Raw genomic sequence first — 19,165 nt, 5'->3', positions numbered from 1 at the left:
ATGGATCCTGAAAGGAATAACCCAAGTAAGTCCTAATTATTAAATGTTTATTTTTCTTTTATAATTTGTTGTCATTTTAAAAACAATCTTCAGCTTCAGTGTTGATTTTGCAGCAACTCACTCTCTCACTTCTTTTTTTTTTTAATGTTAGGTGCATGCTCCAACAGGAAAAGGTAGTTTAAATCACAGTAACATCTGTTTTCATCGTTTCTCATCATATGAAATTGAAAACAACTACAAAAAATATATATATTCTTGCTCTCCTTATAGTTTGCAGCAGCAGAGACCTGAGGTTGGTGAATTTCGCTGCACAGAAAAGAGTCATCCTAAAGATGGACAAAACTCTGCAGATGAAAAGTAAAGACTGAAAAGTTATGCTTTCTGTTGTTGAGGCTGCACCAAGGCTTATTGTTGTTTCACTGACTGTTTCCCAAGTCTGCTCATCCGTGACATTCAGAGGTTTTTACAGAACTCCTTATGCCTGAACAGCTATGCAAGTGTATTTGGCAGTACACCCTTTAGGAGAAATTCTTGGGAGTCAGTTTAGCTCAGTCGGTGCGCAGGCCATAACATCTCACATAGTCCTTTGCTGCATGTCCTCCCCTTCTCTCTGTCGTCACTTTTCTGTCTGTCTGCTCTTATATCAAATAAAGGCTAAAATGCTTCCCCAAAAAACAATTTAATAAAAATAAATAAATAAAAACATACCATAGGATGATTTTCTGTTCTGTTACCCTAATTCAATTAATTCAATTTTGGTCTATTCCTTGAAAACATACTGGACCACTTTCACAGATAAGTCTACTCAGACTAACAACTGACATCCTATCCTTTTAATTCATTCTCTTTTATTATTTCAGGGTCTATCAGGAGAGTCCAAAGTCTCCTCAACCTCAACCCAGTTGTGTTTCCATGAAGAGCAACTGGTCAAAGTCTGAACCTCTTAGATTCAAAGATGGACAATCTTCTTCAGGAAAGACGTGAGATGTTGTTGAGATATAAGTGTTAAAGTTTGCACTGTTAGATTTTTATTTTTTTGAGTTTCTGATGCTCTTTCTTTTGATCTCAGTAGTCATCAGGAGAAAGCAAAGTGCTCTGATCCCAGCTCTGTGTCCATGAAGAGCAACTGGTCAAAGTCTGAACCTCTTAGATTCAAAGATGGACAGTCTGGTTCAGAAAACATGTAAGACTTGACTAACTGAAAAAAAAGATTAGATTTGGTTGGTTTAATAGTTATTAGAGAAGCCATGGGAACATTGAAAAGTGTTTGTCATAGATGTCATCCTGATTTTATTTCCTGTCACTTCCATCTTTATTTTTTAAATTCCTCTTCTCTCTTCACACTTTTGGCAGTTTCACTAGCTTTGTTAGCCTTTTTAGAATTGTCTCTATGCATGCAGGTGATAGTTAAGATGATGAGATCTGTGATGAGGTCTTTGAAATATAATCAGTGCAAGCATGACTTAATGCTTTATTTCTATAGGCAGTGTGTGCATAATCTATAACAACACATTATGGATAATATTTTTCTTTGCAGAGATCTTGGGGACAAGTGTGAATCTGACAGTTTCTCATGTGGTCATAAAACTCCAAAGGACATGGATTACATATTTATAGTATGTGATTGTTGAAAACCTTTTACCACTTTTAAAATCAATTAAAATATCTTGCATTTTCATGATCCATGCAGTGCTATTCAGACTAGTGTTCACAAGTCATACAACTGATTGTGGTTCTATTCTTATCTGTTCATTCCGATACAGTTACTTGAGGAGAATATAGCAGGATTTGTGAAGACTGAACTGAAGAGGATCCAGAGGATTTTGAGCCAAGATGACTCTGAATATTTAGAGACTGGGAGTGAGGTTGAGGAGATGGGAGACATTAAGAAAAAAAAACAGTTGAGAAGCAGCAGAACAGCTTTTCTTGAAATCACGCTGCATTTTCTGAGAAGAATGAATCAGGAGGAACTAGCTGAGTCACTTCAGAGCAGTAAGACAACGCCGAGAAACAGTTGTTGAGAAAAAATATCAAAAGGTTATACTAATGATACCATCGAGACTAGTATTCTGACAAGCACATCTTTTTTGTTAAAATAGAATAGAATAGAATTCAACTTTATTGTCATGGCACATGTCACAAGTACAAGGCAACGAAATGCAGTTTGCATCCATCCAGAAGTGCTTTAGCCATGACATAGATATATTACAAAATATATATGAGCAATAATATAGGTATATAGATATATTACAGAAATGGGTCTGTTATAGGTATGAGGGTACAAAAATGGGTCTATTATGGGTATGTTACAATGTACACGGTATGAAGGTATGTTATGAATATGCTATAACTATAAGTATGTACAGGCTGTAGTGGGTATACAAGCTTTGTACAGGCTATGAACAGGATATAAATATGAAACTATACAGAAATATGCAAGTTATAAACAGTTGTAAACAGTTGTAGAATTATAATTATCATATTGTACAGAATGATTGTTTGTACAGAATTATACAGTAGTGCCGTTAAGATAAGTGAAATATGTGGCTACTTTTTACAGAGGCTATATAAAGTGCTAGTGGTTGTGAGTGGTGGTTCAGTCCATGTTATTATTGTGTGTTTGAGGGTACAGTTGTCCATTGTGTGTGTGTGTATGTTCAGTCCATGTGTTAACGTGGGTCAGATGTCAGGAGGCAGAGTTCAGGAGTCTGACAGCTGTGGGGAAGAAGCTGTTCCGGTACCTGGTGGTCTTAGTCCGGAGGCTCCTGTAGCGCCTCCCAGAGGGCAGGAGGGTGAAGAGTCCATGTGAGTCCATGTCACATGGGTGGCTGGGGTCTTTGATGATTTTCCCAGCCCTTTTCAGACACCGCTTCCTGTAGATGTCTTTCATGGCAGGAAGTGGTGCTCCAGCGATGCGCTGGGCAGTTTTCACGACCCTCTGCAACGCCTTCCGGTCCGAGGCAGAGCAGTTCCCGTACCAGACTGTTATACAGTTGGTCAGGATGCTCTCGATGGTGCAACGATAGAAGTTCACCAGGATGTCTGAGGACAGGTGGTTCTTCCTCAGAGTCCTCAAGAAGAAGAGGCGCTGGTGAGCCTTCTTGACCAGCTTGGAGCAGTTGGTCGTCCAGATGAGATCCTCGGAGATGTGGACTCCCAGGAACTTGAAGCTGCTCACACGCTCCACAGCCGTCCCCTTAATGTGGATGGGTGGATGTGGGTCAGCATTCCTCCTGTAGTCCACGATGAGCTCCTTGGTCTTCTCGGTGTTAAGCAGCAGGTTGTTTGTGTCGCACCACTCAGCCAGACGATCCACCTCCTCCCTGTAGGCGGCCTCATCGTTGTCACTGATGAGGCCAATCACCGTGGTGTCATCTGCAAACTTAATGATGGTGTTGGAACCATCAGCAGGTCTGCAGTCGTGGGTGAAGAGGGAGTAGAGGAAAGGGCTCATCACACAGCCTTGTGGTACACCGGTGTTCATCGTGATGGTAGATGAGCAGTGGTTATCCAGCCGGACATGTTGGGGCCAGTTGGTCAGGAAGTCCAGTAACCATTTGCAGATGAGGGAACTGATGCCCAGGTCTGTCAGTGTCCTGATGAGTTGTGAGGGGTGGATTGTATTGAATGCTGAACTGAAGTCTATAAACAGCATTCTGGCGTAGGTGTTGTTGTTGTCCAGGTGTGAGAGGACAGAGTGCAGTGCGATGGAGACTGCATCCTCTGTGCTCCTGTTCTGGCGGTATGCGAATTGGTGGGGGTCCAGGGTGGGGGGAGACAGGATTTGAAGTGTGCTAGGACCAGCTGCTCTAAGCACTTAGTGATGATGGGGGTGAGTGCTACTGGGCGGTAGTCATTGAGGCTAGATGGGTTGGAGTTTTGGGTATCGGGACGATGGAGGTGGATTTGAAGCAGACCGGTACCACAGCGTGGGCCAAGGACAGATTGAATATGTCTGTCAGCACTCCTGCAAGCTCCCCAGAACACGCTCTGAGAACACGCCCGGGGATGCCATCAGGACCTGCAGCCTTTTGGACATTAATCCTGCTCAGCACCGCTCCTACATCGGTGGGGGAAAGAGTCAGTGGGTGGTGGTCCGGCGTCACGTCTGCTTTGGTCGTAGTTGTGGGGTTCCCTCGCTTAAAACGAGCATAAAAGTTGTTGAGCTCATTGAGGAAGGAGACATCAGAGGATGCGCGGGAGTGTTTGGTGGTCCTGTAGTCTTTAATGGTCTGGAGTCCTTGCCACATGCGTTGGGGGTTGGAGTTGGAGAAGTGTTCTTCTACCTCTTCTAGGCTTTTAATAACTTGCATAATGAAATGTCAAGCATAAACACTGACTTGAATATTGTTTACATGTTTATATGAAGTATTTTAGTGTCTTTTACTATGGATCCATGCAGTTGGAATAAATGCAAAATGTCATTATCTTGCTTAAATAACCACGATTTACGGAAAAGTCTGGATAGCAGTAGAATTATTATAAATCTGTAAGTATTTATGGTGTTAGTTATCCATGCCTTGTGCACAAATATATAATGAATATAAATGATGGCTGTAATGCAGATCAGAGAATTTAAGCAATTCAAAATCATATTAACAAATAAAAGCCCAGACCCATTTTTACAGTCAGGAAAACTATGGGAAATTCAATTCTGAAACTTTAACAGAAACTTACCTCATTTTCCCATAAGAACCCCCAGTGACACCTCTGTCCCCGTTTGTCCTTATGGGTTAAACATGTGTTGTTGTATTTAAATGACTTGCTAATTCACCTTTACATTTACATTCTGTTCTTATTTACATTTTACTTGACATTCAATATTTTTTAAAAATGGGTTTATACAAATTTTGGCAAAAACACTCATTATTATTTCTGTTGATTGTTGATTCAGAAACCTACACCATCAACTGCCAGCGGAAACTCAAATGTAATCTCAAGAAGAAGTTCCAGGTTGTGTTTGAGGGAGTTGCTAAAGCTGGAAATCCAACGCTCCTCAATGAGATCTACACAGAGCTCTACATCACAGAGGGAGAGACTGGAAAGATTAATAATGAACATGAGATCAGACAAATTGAAGCAGTATTTAGGAAAAGAGACAAAATAGAAACAACAATCAGATGTGAAGACATCTTTAAACTCTCACCTACAAGAGATGAACCAATCAGAATCGTGCTGACGAAGGGAGTGGCAGGCATTGGGAAAACAGTCTTAACACAGAAATACACTCTTGACTGGGCTGAAGACAAAGCCAATCAGGACATTCAGTTTATATTTCCATTTACTTTCAGAGAGCTGAATGTGCTGAAAGAGAAAAAGTTCAGCTTGAAGAAACTTCTTCATCACTTCTTTTCTGAAACAAAAGGAGAAACCTACAACTATGACAAGCCCCAAGTTGTGTTCATCTTTGATGGTCTGGATGAGTGCCGCCTTCCTCTGGACTTCAAGCACAATAAAACATTGAGTGATGTAACAAAGTCAACTTCACTGGATGTGCTGCTGACTAACCTTATCAGTGGTAAACTCCTTCCCTCCGCTCGCCTCTGGATAACCACACGACCTGCAGCAGCCAATCAGATACCTGCTGAATGTGTCCACATGCTGACAGAGGTCAGAGGATTTACTAATTCACAGAAGGAAGCATACTTTCAAAAGAGATTTAAAGATAAAATGCAGGGCAGTATTGTCCTCCAAAACATCAAGAGATCACGAAGCCTCCACATCATGTGCCACATCCCAGTCTTCTGTTGGATCACTGCTACGGTTCTGGAAGATGTGCTGATAACCAGAGAGGGAGGACAGCTGCCCAAGACCCTGACTGAGATGTACATCCACTTCTTGGTAGTTCAGGCAAAACTAAAGAACATAAAGTATGACGGAGGAGCTGAGACAGATCCACACTGGAGTCCAGAAACCATAAAGATGACAGAGTCTCTGGGAAAACTGGCTTTTGACCAGCTTCAGAAAGGAAACCTGATCTTCTATGAATCAGACCTGACAGAGTGTGGCATCGATATCAGAGCAGCCTCGGTGTACTCAGGAGTGTTCACACAGATCTTCAAAGAGGAGAGAGGACTGTACCAGGAAAAGGTGTTCTGCTTTGTCCATCTGAGCGTTCAGGAGTTTCTGGCTGCTCTTCACGTCCATCTGACCTTCATCAATTCTGGGGTCAATCTGCTGTCTGATGTACAGTCTAAATCCAAATGGTCTGGACTATTAAACAAGGACAACACATATGCAAAGTTTTACCAGAGTGCTGTGGACAAAGCCTTGCAGAGTCCGAATGGACATCTAGATCTCTTCCTCCGCTTCCTCTTGGGTCTTTCGCTGGAAACCAACCAGGCACTCCTAGCAGGCTCTGCTATGCCAGCACAGCAAGGAAGTTGCTCAAAAGTGAACCAGAAAACAAATCAGTACATCAAGAAAATAATCAGAAAAAAAATCTCTCCAGAGAGAAGCATCAATCTGTTCCACTGTCTGAATGAACTGCATGACAGTTCTCTAGTGGAAGAAATTCAGCAATCACTGAGGTCAAGAAGTCTCTCCTCAAACCAACTATCACGTGCTCATTGGTCAGCACTGATCTTCATCTTACTGTCATCAGAAGAAGATTTGGATGTGTTTGACCTAAAGAAATACTCTGCATCAGAGGAAGCTCTTCAAAGGCTGCTGCCAGTGGTCAAAACCTCCAGCACAGCTCTGTAGGTTGATGTTATATATAACAAAAAATTCCCCTCTCACCCCTGCGGAGCAGTCTTTGTCCTTCAAGCTTGGGTCCTCTGCCAGAGGCCTGGGAGCTTGAGGGTCTTGCGCAGTATCTTAGCTGTTCTTAGGACTGCTCTCTTCTGGACAGAGATCTGGAATGTTGTTCCTGGGATCTGCTGGAGCCACTCGGCTATCTTGGGGGTCATTGCACCATTGGCATACATAGAACGCCATCACCATTAGTTATGGCGTGCATGCCCTGCCTGCTAGCATCTTGCGCCCTGCTGTTATGTGCTGGATTGTCTCAGGGGCATCTTTACACAGCCTGCACCTGGGGTCTTGCCTGGTGTGGTAGACTCCAGCCTCTATGGATCTTGTACTTAGAGCTTGTTACTGTGCTGCCATGATTAGTGCCTCTGTGCTGTCTTTTAGTCTAGCTCTGTCCAGCCATTGGTAGGATTTCTGGATGCCAGCCACTTGGTGCAATGACCCCCAAGCAAGGCGAGTGGTTCCAGCAGATCCCAGAAACAACATCTGAGATCTCTGTCCAGAAGAACGTAGTCCTAGGAACAACTAAGATACTGCACAGGACCCTCAAGCTCCCGGGCCTCTGGTAGAGGGCCTGAGTTTGAAGGATAAAGACCGCCACCGCAGGGAAAGAGGCGAGTTTTGTTTTTTGTTTTTTTTAATGAATGACAAAATAAAACTTGAATCTACTTATATGACTTCTGTCTTTTCCCCACTGGTACTTATTTCAGGCTGAGCGGCTGTAAGCTGACAGAGAAAAGCTGTTCATTTTTGGCAACAGTTTTTAACTCCCAGTCATGTAATTTGACTAAGCTAAACCTGAGTAACAACAACCTGCAAGATCCAGGGGTGATTTCGCTCTGTGCTGGACTGCGGAGTCCATACTGTCAAGTGAAAACTCTGAGGTTTGATAAAGTTTGCGTGTGCTTATGTGTTTCTTGTAAGATTTTGTGTTATGTGAAGACATACATTTGTTATGAATTTGCACTCTATGCAGTTCTAATTTTGGTGTTTTAAAACTGTTTACAACCTACATGTAGTTTATTAAGGCACTAAAGATCTTGGATAAACTTATGAAATGTCTGAAATAAAAACAAATGTGTTTCTTTTAACATTTAGGTTGGAACAAACCAGTCTCACAGAGGCATGCTGCGAGGATCTCTCATCAGTCCTCAGCACCCAGTCCTCCAGTCTGATAAACCTGTCCCTGAATTATAACAAGCTGGAGGATTCTGGAGTGAAGCTGCTTTCTGTTGGCTTGGGCAGTCTACAGTGTAAACTCGAAGTTCTCAGGTTTGATTAATGAAGAAAGTTTTAGTCATATTACTGTCTAGGTTATAAAGAAAGTTTATCATGAATATGGTAGTTCATGCCACAGCCATATATACAAAAATATGTTAAAAGGCGTATGCCATCATTGGGAAATACATACATATATTCCTGCAGCTTGACAGTGGGCATTACTTGAGAAAATTAAATTATGAACATGTAACTCTGCCCATTGTTTCAGCATAATGAAAAAATATCCATGCATTTGTCATAGACACAACAGAATAAGCAGAGATACCCAGAGCTCACCTCCTCCAGCTCAAGCCAGCCAAGAAACATAATCTCCCTAGTGTGTTCTGGGTCTGCACCAGGGTTTCCTTCCATGCTCCCCCTCAAATGTCTTCTTTAAGTTTAGAAGACTCTAGGCTGTCCTCTGAACTCAACCTGAATGACCTAAAAGAATGAGGTCTGTGATCAACCAAAGCTCTTAGCCATATCCCCAAGATATGGTATAGTGGTTTGTTGCACTGTGGATTGGGTGGTGGTCAGGGCCATCTGCCAAGACTGTTTAGACTAGTAGATACTTAAGAAAACATTATTAAGAAAATACCAGCATGATAAATGTTTAATGGTTGTGTTAGGCAAAGCACATATAAAAGATATGATTCTTTCAAACAGCCAGCAGGGAGCAACTTCTCTGATATAAAAAAAGAGAAGTCTGAGAAAGTAAGTTTAAAAAAAGCAAGTAAAACTTTATTTATATGGCACCTTTAAAGATAAAAGATCACAAAGTGCTTCACACAGGGATAACAAAGTATAAAACAAAACAGACAACATGTGTTTTTAGTTATTTAGAAGCTACTGAGTCCAGAGATTTTAAGCTCAGTGGGAGAGAGTTCCACAGTCTCCCTTAGTTCTCAGCCTTGTATGATGAATGACAAGTAGACCATGATTACATGACCTAAGAGACCTGCTAGGAACATGAGGCTGTAGAAGTTCAATGATGTAGGCAGGTGCTTGACCATGAAGAGCTCTATAAGTCAGTACCAGAATCTTGAAGTGGACTCTAAATTCAATGGGGAGCCAGTGCAGCTGTATTAGCAATGGTGTCAGATGTAAATACTTAGATGTTTTGGTCACAAGTCTTGCTGCGGCATTTTGAACAATCTGTAGATGCTCCAAGGAGTTTTTGTTTAAACATGTAAACAGTGAATTACAGTAGTCCAGTCTTGATAAAATGAAAGCATGAATGATAATCTCCAGTTCAGTGTGAGATACAATAGGGCTTAGTTTAGAAATGTTTCTTAAGTGATAAAAGCAGGACCGAACCAAAGATTTGACATGAACATCCAAGTGAGGTCAAAGATTACCCCTAGGTTCCTGTTAGACAATTTCAGAAATGTTGCAAGGGGACCAAGAGCATTCATTATCTTAGGTACGTGTCTATCAGGGGCATGCAAGGACTTCAGTCTTTCCTGGAATCTAAGCACTCATTAAAAATCTGTAGCTTAGAAACATCTTGAGACTTAAAAGAAATGAATAACTGGATATCATCTGCGTAGCAGTGGTAGCAAATGTCCTCAAAGGGGCTCAAAACATGCTGGAGGGGAAGTAGATATATTAAGAACTATAGAAAATAGAAAATGCTCCCACTGCTCACTTTCTCGCTTCAGCGAACACTTTGTGAAGAGTTTATGGTCTCAATTCCTGGAAGCTAAGACCAAGTACAAAACCATAAGTGAACCACTTATTTTGGCTGAAAAAAAAAAAAAGAAATTAAACAATGTCCAAGATACCAGAGACCGGTGGCTGTGGCTCAGGTGGTAGAGCAGATCAGCTACTGATTAGAAGGTTGGTGGTTTGATTCTTGGCTTCCCTAGTCTGCATGCCAAATATCCTTGGGCACGATACTAACCCCAAGTTGCTCTCTGATGTGTTCATTGGAGTGTGAATGTTTATTAGTTTGCACTTGAGTTTAGAAGTGCTGGGGTGAATGAGGCATGTTGTATACAGTGCTTTGAGTAGAAAAGCGCTATATAAGAATCAGTTCATTTACCAGTCCAAGATACAAAATAAAAATCTCCAGGCAAAGCAACACACATGGGGAAACAGGAAGGCAAGGACAACAGCATTAAAGGATAAATGGAAAACACAGAAAATCTATACTAGGGGACACTTAGGGAAACAGGTTGGGAACAAGGAACACCTGAAACTAATTAAGGGTAACAAGACTGGGGAATAGGGGAACTGGCAACATGACATGGACAAACCGCTACCAAAATAAAATAGGCACTCACAACCTAAACATAGAGATAAGACTATAACAGACTACTCTGATTAATGGGGAGGCTTGTGCCAGGAAGGGCATCCGGCATAATTTATTATGTGTGCAGGAGACCATTTGGAAGGGAAGCAAGGCCAGGAGTTGTTGTGCCATGGTGTAGATGGGAGGAGAAATGGAGTAGGAGTAAGTATTGCTTGCTTTGCTTGTCCTGTCAGAACACTAATGAAAATGAATATATCACAGTGACACCTGAGCTGGGAGCCATGAGAGAGATGGTTTGGACATGTACAGAGGAGGGATAGTGGATATAGTGGGGGGAAAAAGAGGAAGGAAAGAGGAAAAGATGAAGACCACAGTAAAATTCATGGTTGTAGTAAAGGAGAACATGCAGAGGGATGGTATGACAGGGGATCATGTTGGGATGAGGTGAGGTAGATGGAGCTCATCTGCTGTGGTGACCTTTGAATGGAGCAGCTGAAAGGAAAATGATTTTATATTAACATATATAATATTGGGGGGTTTTCTTCCTTCTCTTTTAAACATTCAGGTTGGTTGCCTGTGATCTATCAACAGTAAGCTGTGGCATTTTGACTTCAGTGCTCAACTTTCAGTCCTCCAGGCTGACAGAGCTGGACATGAGTTTCAACTGTCTGCAAGATTCAGGAGTCAAGCAACTCTGTGTTGGCTTACAGAGTCCATACTGTAGACTAAAAACTCTCAGGTCAGTGGGGTAACTGCAATATTGCATAGGCCTGTTGATTGCTCTCTCATTTGTAATGTCTCCAGTTTTCATTTGTTCAATATTATCTGTTAGAATTCTCAGTTCAGTTGAATTCAGTTTATATAGTGCCTAATCACAACAGCAGTACCTTAAAACACTTTGTATTTTAAGGCAAAGACTCACAATAATATATCAAATGTGCTTTTTTTTCAGCCTTAGCTACTGTGGTCTGTCAGAGAAAAGCTGTGGATATCTGGCTTCAGCTGTCAGAGTCTGTCATCTGACAGTTCTTGATTTAAGTAGCAATGACCTGCTGGATTCAGGAGTGGTGATGCTCTCTGCTGGACTACGAAATCCTTACTGTAAACTGAAGGCACTCAGGTCAGATCTCTTAAACTGAACACCTTGGCTGTGTTCTTAGTATTAGACTTTTTTTTGTTTTGTTTTGTTTTTAGCTGGCTGAAACTGGTGGATTGCCTGAACTAGGTCTTCAAAATCTGTCTTCATCAGTATTGACGTGGTACTCATCCACCTCATTCTATAGTAGTCTGTCAGTCTTACTCTTAAATCTATAAACTTGAATAACTTGAAAGTATTCACTTAGGTACTTGACTTACTCCCAAACCAACAGAGTACCAGATCTGACCTTTATTTCCACTGACACCCGACTGAAAGTAAAGCCTGGCTGAATACAGTACCATGACACTTTCCTCATTAATGGTGGTGGCCATAACATTCTGTAACAAGAAAACAATTTACTGTCTGGGATCTACTAAAGTTTATAGTACTTCAATCAAAGCATAAATTATAATTTTTTTCAGTGTTTAATCTGACAAATTTAGAACTTTGCATTTACAAATACTGACTTTATATAAAAATGTACATAGCTGTTTTCAACTCAGTATTTTGAAGGCCCCATGTTAATGTTTTGACCATAACTAACTGTATTTTATTTATTTATTTTGGCAGGTGGCAGGTAATTTAGCCACACCCCTAACATGAACCCTTATCAGTATTCCAAGTGAAAAAAATGTACTCCTTGTACAGTATTTTTTGTTTGCTTGTTTGTTTTTGTACCAGGGTTTCAACATGTTCATTTTTACTGTCAAGTTGGATAATTTAGTTTGGTGATTGCTGTAACACGCACCAACCACCATACAGCCTCTTATGGCAAGGTCTCTCTGCAGAGGAGATATCGAACATAGTTCATTTGAGCTCAGCATCCCCAGGCTCCACTGGAATGCTGTCAAAGTTCTACCTGAGGTAGAAATTAAAGATCTCCATAACCATGTCCTCTGCCAAGTGCCAAGCCTACTGAGCATCTTCCCCTGCCACCCGATCCCTATCAAATGATTACCACCAGCTGGTGAATGCTAAAATTCAAATCTTCCCTTCACCTGAGTGTCCAAGGCAAACAGCCATAGATCTGATGGCATAATTGCAAAACTGATCATTTTGGAATAAGTTGGACCTGAGACCTAGGCCCCTGTCACAGTAACACTATCCTGGGCAGGGTATCATGGTCTAGAGTTGTAAAAATCTTTTCTATTCACGCCACGCAACAACTCGATGAGAAGTAGTTTTTATTCCAGATGTGTTCAGGGTTCAGCTGTGTTGTTAAAAACTATATCAGCAGCTTATGAAATGAAAAAGTGGTTACAATTAACATGCACACTTTGCACCACTTTGTTTATTATCTTGATTTTTTTCATAAATGGTTGGATGGTCAGCTCTTTTCATAAAGGCTGGTCCCAGTATATACTATGCTGAAGGAAGCAATGAAGCTCCTTTAATTAGTATTTGGAACATCTGCCATCCAGATACTTCTGGGTGACGTCTATCAGTTAGGAACCTTGCTAACCAAAACAGACAATTGGAATGCACCGTAAAAGTAAGGCATAGGAGATAAAGAAAATCAGGAATTCAGACATCTAAACAGTAGGCAATTATGGGAAATCAGTGCAACATGTTGGGGCCTTTTTTGTGTCCTTTTTGCCAAATACAGTATAACATAACATTTTCCCTTTGTGTGTGCGTTTACAGTCTGTCGGGCTGTCAGATAACAGAAAAAGGATGTCCTTCTTTGGCCTCAGCCCTGACATCCAACCCCATCCATCTGCAAGAACTGGACCTGAACTACAATCATCTTGGTGACTTTGGCGCAATGCTTCTTACTGCTAAACTGGAGGATCCCCAATGCAGACTGGAAACACTCAGGTATGGAGAGCCTTGCTTTAATCCAGAGATATATAAAGAAGCACCAGGAAAGAATTTTTGATAACTGTGAAACCAGACAAATTCATGGTTCATCCCATAGAAGAAAAATTGAAAAACACTGAGGCTGCCATTCCCACCAGTCGAAAATAGTTATGTCTTTATGGTTCATTGTGCTTATTAATGAAATGAAATGAAAATTTGCATTTTTCACATGTTGAAGCAGTGGTGCATCCATGATAACCAGTTTTATCTGTTAGTTGTTTTGATGATCAACCTGATGCTAATTTATATTCCTGTAGATTTAACGCTGTTGATTAATCAATACTGCATTTACAGTGGGGCAAAAAAGTATTTAGTCAGCCACCGATTGTGCAAGTTCCCCCACCTAAAATGATGACAGAGGTCAGTAATTTGCACCAGAGGTACACTTCAACTGTGAGAGACAGAATGTGAAAAAAAAAAAATCCATGAATCCACATGGTAGGATTTGTAAAGAATTTATTCGTAAATCAGGGTGGAAAATAAGTATTTGGTCACCTCAAACAAGGAAAATCTCTGGCTCTCACAGACCTGTAACGTCTTCTGTAAGAAGCTTTTCTGTTACCTGTATGAATGGCACCTGTTTGAACTCATCATCTGTATAAAAGACACCTGTCCACAGCCTCAAACAGTCAGACTCCAAACTCCGCCATGGCCAAGACCAAAGAGCTTTCGAAGGACACCAGGAAAAGTATTGTAGACCTGCACCAGACTGGGAAGAGTGAATCTACAATAGGCAAGCAGCTTGGTGTGAAGAAATCAACTGTGGGAGCAATCATCAGAAAATGGAAGACATACAAGACCACTGATAATCTCCCTCGATCTGGGGCTGCACGCAAGATCTCATCCCGTGGGGTCAAAATGATCATGAGAACGGTGAGCAAAGATCCCAGAACCACACGGGGGGACCTGGTGAAAGACCTGCAGAGAGCTGGGACCAAAGTAACAAAGGTCACCATCAGTAACACACTACAACGGCAGGGAATCAAATCCCGCAGTGCCAGACCTGTTCCGCTGCTGAAGCCAGTGCATGTCCAGGCCCGTCTGAAGTTTGCCAGAGAGCACACGGATGATACAGCAGAGGATTGGGAGAATGTCATGTGGTCAGATGAAACCAAAGTAGAACTCTTTGGTATAAACTCAACTCGTCGTGTTTGGAGGAAGAAGAATACTGAGTTGCATCCCAAGAACACCATACCTACTGTGAAGCATGGGGGTGGAAACATCATGCTATGGGGCTGTTTTTCTGCCAAGGGGACAGGACGACTGATCCGTGTTAAGGACAGAATGAGTGGGGCCATGTATCGTGAGATTTTGAGCCAAAACCTCCTTCCATCAGTGAGAACTTTGAAGATGAAACGAGGCTGGGTCTTCCAACATGACAATGATCCAAAACACACCGCCCGGGCAACAAAGGAGTGGCTCCGTAAGAAGCATTTGAAAGTCCTGGAGTGGCCTAGCCAGTCTCCAGACCTCAACCCCATAGAAAATCTGTGGCGGGAGTTGAAAGTCCGTGTTGCTCGGCGACAGCCCCAAAACATCACTGCTCTCGAGAAGATCTGCATGGAGGAATGGGCCAAAATACCAGCTACTGTGTGTGCAAACCTGGTAAAGACCTATAGTAAACGTTTGACCTCTGTTATTACCAACAAAGGTTATGTTACAAAGTATTGAGTTGTATTTTTGTTATTGACCAAATACTTATTTTCCACCCTGATTTACGAATAAATTCTTTACAAATCCTACCATGTGGATTCATGGATTTTTTTTTCACATTCTGTCTCTCACAGTTGAAGTGTACCTCTGGTGCAAATTACTGACCTCTGTCATCATTTTAAGTGGGGGAACTTGCACAATCGGTGGCTGACTAAATACTTTTTTGCCCCACTGTATTTGCTAACAGCTTGTTTCTGTAGTTGCTTGTGGTTTAGAAAAGCACTGTTGCCTCACAGCAAGAAGGTCCTGGGTTTGTACTCCACCATTGGCTGGTCCCTTTCTGTGTTTGCATGTTCTCTCCGTGTCTGTGTGGGTTCTGTTTGGGTACTCTTTGGATTGTGTGACTCTCTCCCACAGTCCAAAGACATGCAATTAGTGGGGTTTGATTAATTGGTAACTCTAAATCGCCCATAGATGCGAATGTGAGCGCGAATGGTTGTCTGTCTCTCTGTGTTGGCCCTGCGTCAGATTCCTTTTCCATATGGGACAGACTAAAACCCCCACATGACCCTGATAAGGATAAGTGGAAGAGAATGGATGGATGGAAGCATGTTGGTCTGATATTGTTTGCTTTTTTTTTTTTTATCTCAGGCTGGACCACAATGGAGCACAGAGGTTAAAAACAGATCTTAGAAAGTGTAAGTAATTAATTAGTGAAAACCTTTTTTTTTAATTGGAAAGTTTCCTGCTCAGAAAGTGTCATTATTTTGTCAAACCTTATCTTTGTAATATATTGTTACAAGCATGTTGTTGGTAATGACTGAGAGAATAGGCATATTGTACAAATGTGCATACTTTATACCTGAGTATCAGTGTCATGAAAACAAAGCTGCCTTGATTTGATGAAGCTAAGCTTGTAAGTTACAGCGGTTTAACTGCTTACATGTTAGCTTTTACTGTAGAAAGTAACCCAGACAGCACCCTCATTCGCCATGATGATGGGATTACAGAGGAACGTAGTCAGTAAATCATGTTCTATCTAAGGGTGCCTTTAAAAAAATCGATGTCCTGATTTAAATTAATTTTAGTTAGAATAACGTGATATCGATTCATTAAATCCAGAAATCGATTTTTAAATATAAATGTATTTTGCCAGAAACACCAGAATCTCAGCTCAAAGTTCACAAAATGATTTCAACAACCACCAAACAGCTAGAACGGTAACAATGAAAGAGCAGGTAAAAGGAAAACGATGTAAACACAAAGCATGACTTGTTCACCTGATGGCACGTATGCGGCCACACCGTTGGTGCTGAAAGCCAACAATCTCACAGATTCTGAAGCTGCAGGTTTCGTCACTCTCCGACCAAAATGTTGTGCTGTGCCTCTCATTTTATAGCTTTAGAGCACATACAGTAATGTAATGCAAAAAAGTAATCATTTAAAATATCAAGTCAAACTTTCAATGGTCAACAAAAGGGCTAAATAAATAACATAAAGTAATGTATCACTAAAAAAAATCACCAAAAACCCAACTGAGAAAAATAATAAATAAAAAGTTAAGCAGTAAAACAAAACAAAAAATTGACAACCCGGATTGAAGGTTTTGGTGCTTTAAAATATAACAAATGTAACAAAAATTCACAATTCAACCCTTAATCTCAAATTCACTAAAATCATATTAGCAAGTGCTAATTTAACAGCACACAAGCAAATAACAAAACTCACATTTCCAGAACACAAAAATATCTCCATACCTGCAAAATACAGAGAAACATGAGCTGTGCATGTTGTGCATCAGCTTTTCTTTTTAAACCTGCTGCTAGTAATCAGGCTAATTTGGCTTGCAAGCGCTACATTTGTTATCCTCAAGATAAAAATCATTGAAAACTTAAGTTAGTGGTATTCAATTCAATTTTAAATCATGCTTTTTATTTGTTCTTGTTTCTAATGTCTCTGTAAAGCACTTTGAATCACCTTGTTGTTGAATTGTGCTATACAAATAAACTTGCCTTGCCTTGCCTTGCCTAGTGAACTCAGCCCTCTGCAAGACTCACAACAAACAAGTTGGATATTAAACAGAACAAAATGCAGCAGTTGGGTCATTCTAATTACAACTAATGGCTTTAAAAGACTGTTATTAGCCCACATTTGGGAAAGGAGAGAAATGTTTCTTGTATAAAATAGGCTGATTCTATATCATCAGCCACAGTGTCTATGTTGTTGGCTGCTCGCTGTGCTCAAAATCACTGCAGTTAGAAAAATAGCTTTTTGTAGCAAGTGTGATTAACTAAATTTTGTTAAAGCTCCTTGTTTTATCAGTTTGTAATCTTTTCTTCAATCAGATGCCTGCTGTCTCACACTGGACAATAATACAGTCCACAAGAACCTTGCTCTGAAGCCAGACAAGAAGACTGTGTTGGGGTCAAAACAGCCAGTTTTACAGTCACGATGGGAATTCCTGCCTTTCACTCCAGATATATTTTATAACTGGGAACAGGCACTATGTACAGAAGGTCTCACTGGACGTTGTTACTGGGAGGTAAAGTGGAGAGGGATTGTTTCCATAGGTGTGACTTACAAGGGCATCCAGAGGAAAGGTGAGGATAAATCCTACTGGCTTGGGGGAAATGAGAGGTCCTGGATACTACTCTGCCATAGGGATAATTACTCCGTGTGGCACAATTATAGTCAAAAAGAGATACCATTTCGCCCCAGCAATAAAGGCTCTTGCTTTAGAATTGGAGTGTACATGGACTGGCCAGCTGGCATTCTGTCCTTCTTTGATGTCTCCACTGACACTCGGATCCACCTCCACACCTTTCACTGCAAGTTCACTGAGCCCCTCTACCCTGCACTTTGGTTCTGGTTTACAGTTGAAATGCACAAGTGCTCAGCAGCTTTGTGTGACCTGCAGGAATGGGAGTAACCAACTGTTTATGACAACTGTAGTTTAATCTATCTATTGATTGAACTTTGTACATATGTTAAGGTAAAAGGGAGCAGAATTTCCAGTAAATTATGCCATGTAAACACTACCAGCCATGCAAGAGTCTTGGCTAAGTAAAAGCAACAAAATAAGATTGTTGGCACATTTTTAGGTTTAAAGGAGGATCTAGTCTGCTCATATCCAGTTCCATATTTTTATACTTGGACTCCACTATACTAGCTTTGCATGAGTATTTTCGGACCATAAGGTGCACCGGATTATAAGGCGCATTAAGCGAAACAAAACGGTCAGATAAGTCAAACTTTACTCTTTATTTATAAATTTACTTGGGACAGTGCATGTTAATGGAAAAAAAAAAGAAATTACATGAATGCAAACATACCAGATTATAGCCAAAGGCTAATTTCCATCTGTTGTCCAAAAAAAGTCAAATCATTCTTCTTGCTTCCTCCACTTCTGTACCATTGATTCATTAATGTTGAATTCTCAGGCAGCTGTTCTATTCCCATCTTGTTGCAGTATATGAATGACTAACCTCGTATTGTGGATGGATTATCTCAGTTGTTCTCCTGACTGAAGTTTGGTCCGTTTACAGCATCCTGCCATGCGATTGCATTTGTCTCTAACCATCGGGAACCCTCACGTTAACTTTTATCGAGTGGAAAAAAGTTAGCGTTCATCCTCCAGCTTCACTGTGTTTATTATGCTAACATAGCTGTGTAGCTAGCGATCACGTAGCACATCATTATATAGCAGCTAGCCCAACTTCAGTAACCCTACAAACGTCACTGCTGCACTTTGAATCACCTTGTTGTTGAATTGTGCTATACAAATAAACTTGCCTTGCCTTGCCTTGCCTTGCTGTTTAGTTTTCTGTCTTTATGCTGGAAGTGATAGCAGAGCTGTACGTTTGAATTTGTTTCCGTAATCTCTCAGTCAGAACATGCTATATCATATTTAGGTGGAAACTAGCGAGCTAACTTCCTGCTAACTTCCTGCTAACTTCTAACTCTGTTAAATGTAATAAATCCTGTTTTCATGGATGCCTGGATGTTAAACTTAATTGTTACACCTGGTAAAGCAGCAATATTAGCACCACATCCTCATTTGGTGCCATTTACATTTTTAATTAATGAAAAAAAGGAAACATTGAGACAAACGTTTGTCATTTTGAAAATTACAATTGTTTTTTGTGTTTTGTTTTTTAATTAAAAACATTTGTGGATAATTTGGAAAAGTATTGGATTTTCTTTCCTTTAAATAGGATTTCATTTTAAAAAGGTGAACATCTGTGAGG

The 19,165-nt window shown here is 40.8% G+C and overlaps 1 protein-coding gene across 1 annotated transcript; it reads left to right on the top strand.

Moving 5' to 3' along the window:
• On the top strand, positions 1-17,941 carry LOC146654743 (NACHT, LRR and PYD domains-containing protein 3-like). The gene is given in 16 exon segments (XM_085429338.1): positions 1-25; positions 152-173; positions 271-357; positions 861-980; positions 1,070-1,183; positions 1,538-1,616; positions 1,764-1,992; positions 4,895-6,701; positions 7,464-7,637; positions 7,852-8,043; positions 9,094-9,107; positions 10,859-11,006; positions 11,220-11,387; positions 13,050-13,223; positions 15,570-15,616; positions 17,264-17,941. Coding segments are annotated over 16 exon segments (3,984 nt in total). The 3' UTR covers positions 17,848-17,941.
• Positions 17,942-19,165: the final 1,224 nt, after the last annotated feature.

The sequence above is a fragment of the Rhamphochromis longiceps genome, linkage group LG14 (assembly GCF_057381845.1).
Source record: "Rhamphochromis longiceps isolate RC_006_pf linkage group LG14, R_longiceps_female_GT1.1, whole genome shotgun sequence".
Classification (NCBI taxonomy): domain Eukaryota; kingdom Metazoa; phylum Chordata; class Actinopteri; order Cichliformes; family Cichlidae; genus Rhamphochromis; species Rhamphochromis longiceps.
The sequence above is the reverse complement of the archived record's forward strand: the minus strand, read 5'-3'. Positions and strand labels throughout refer to the sequence as shown.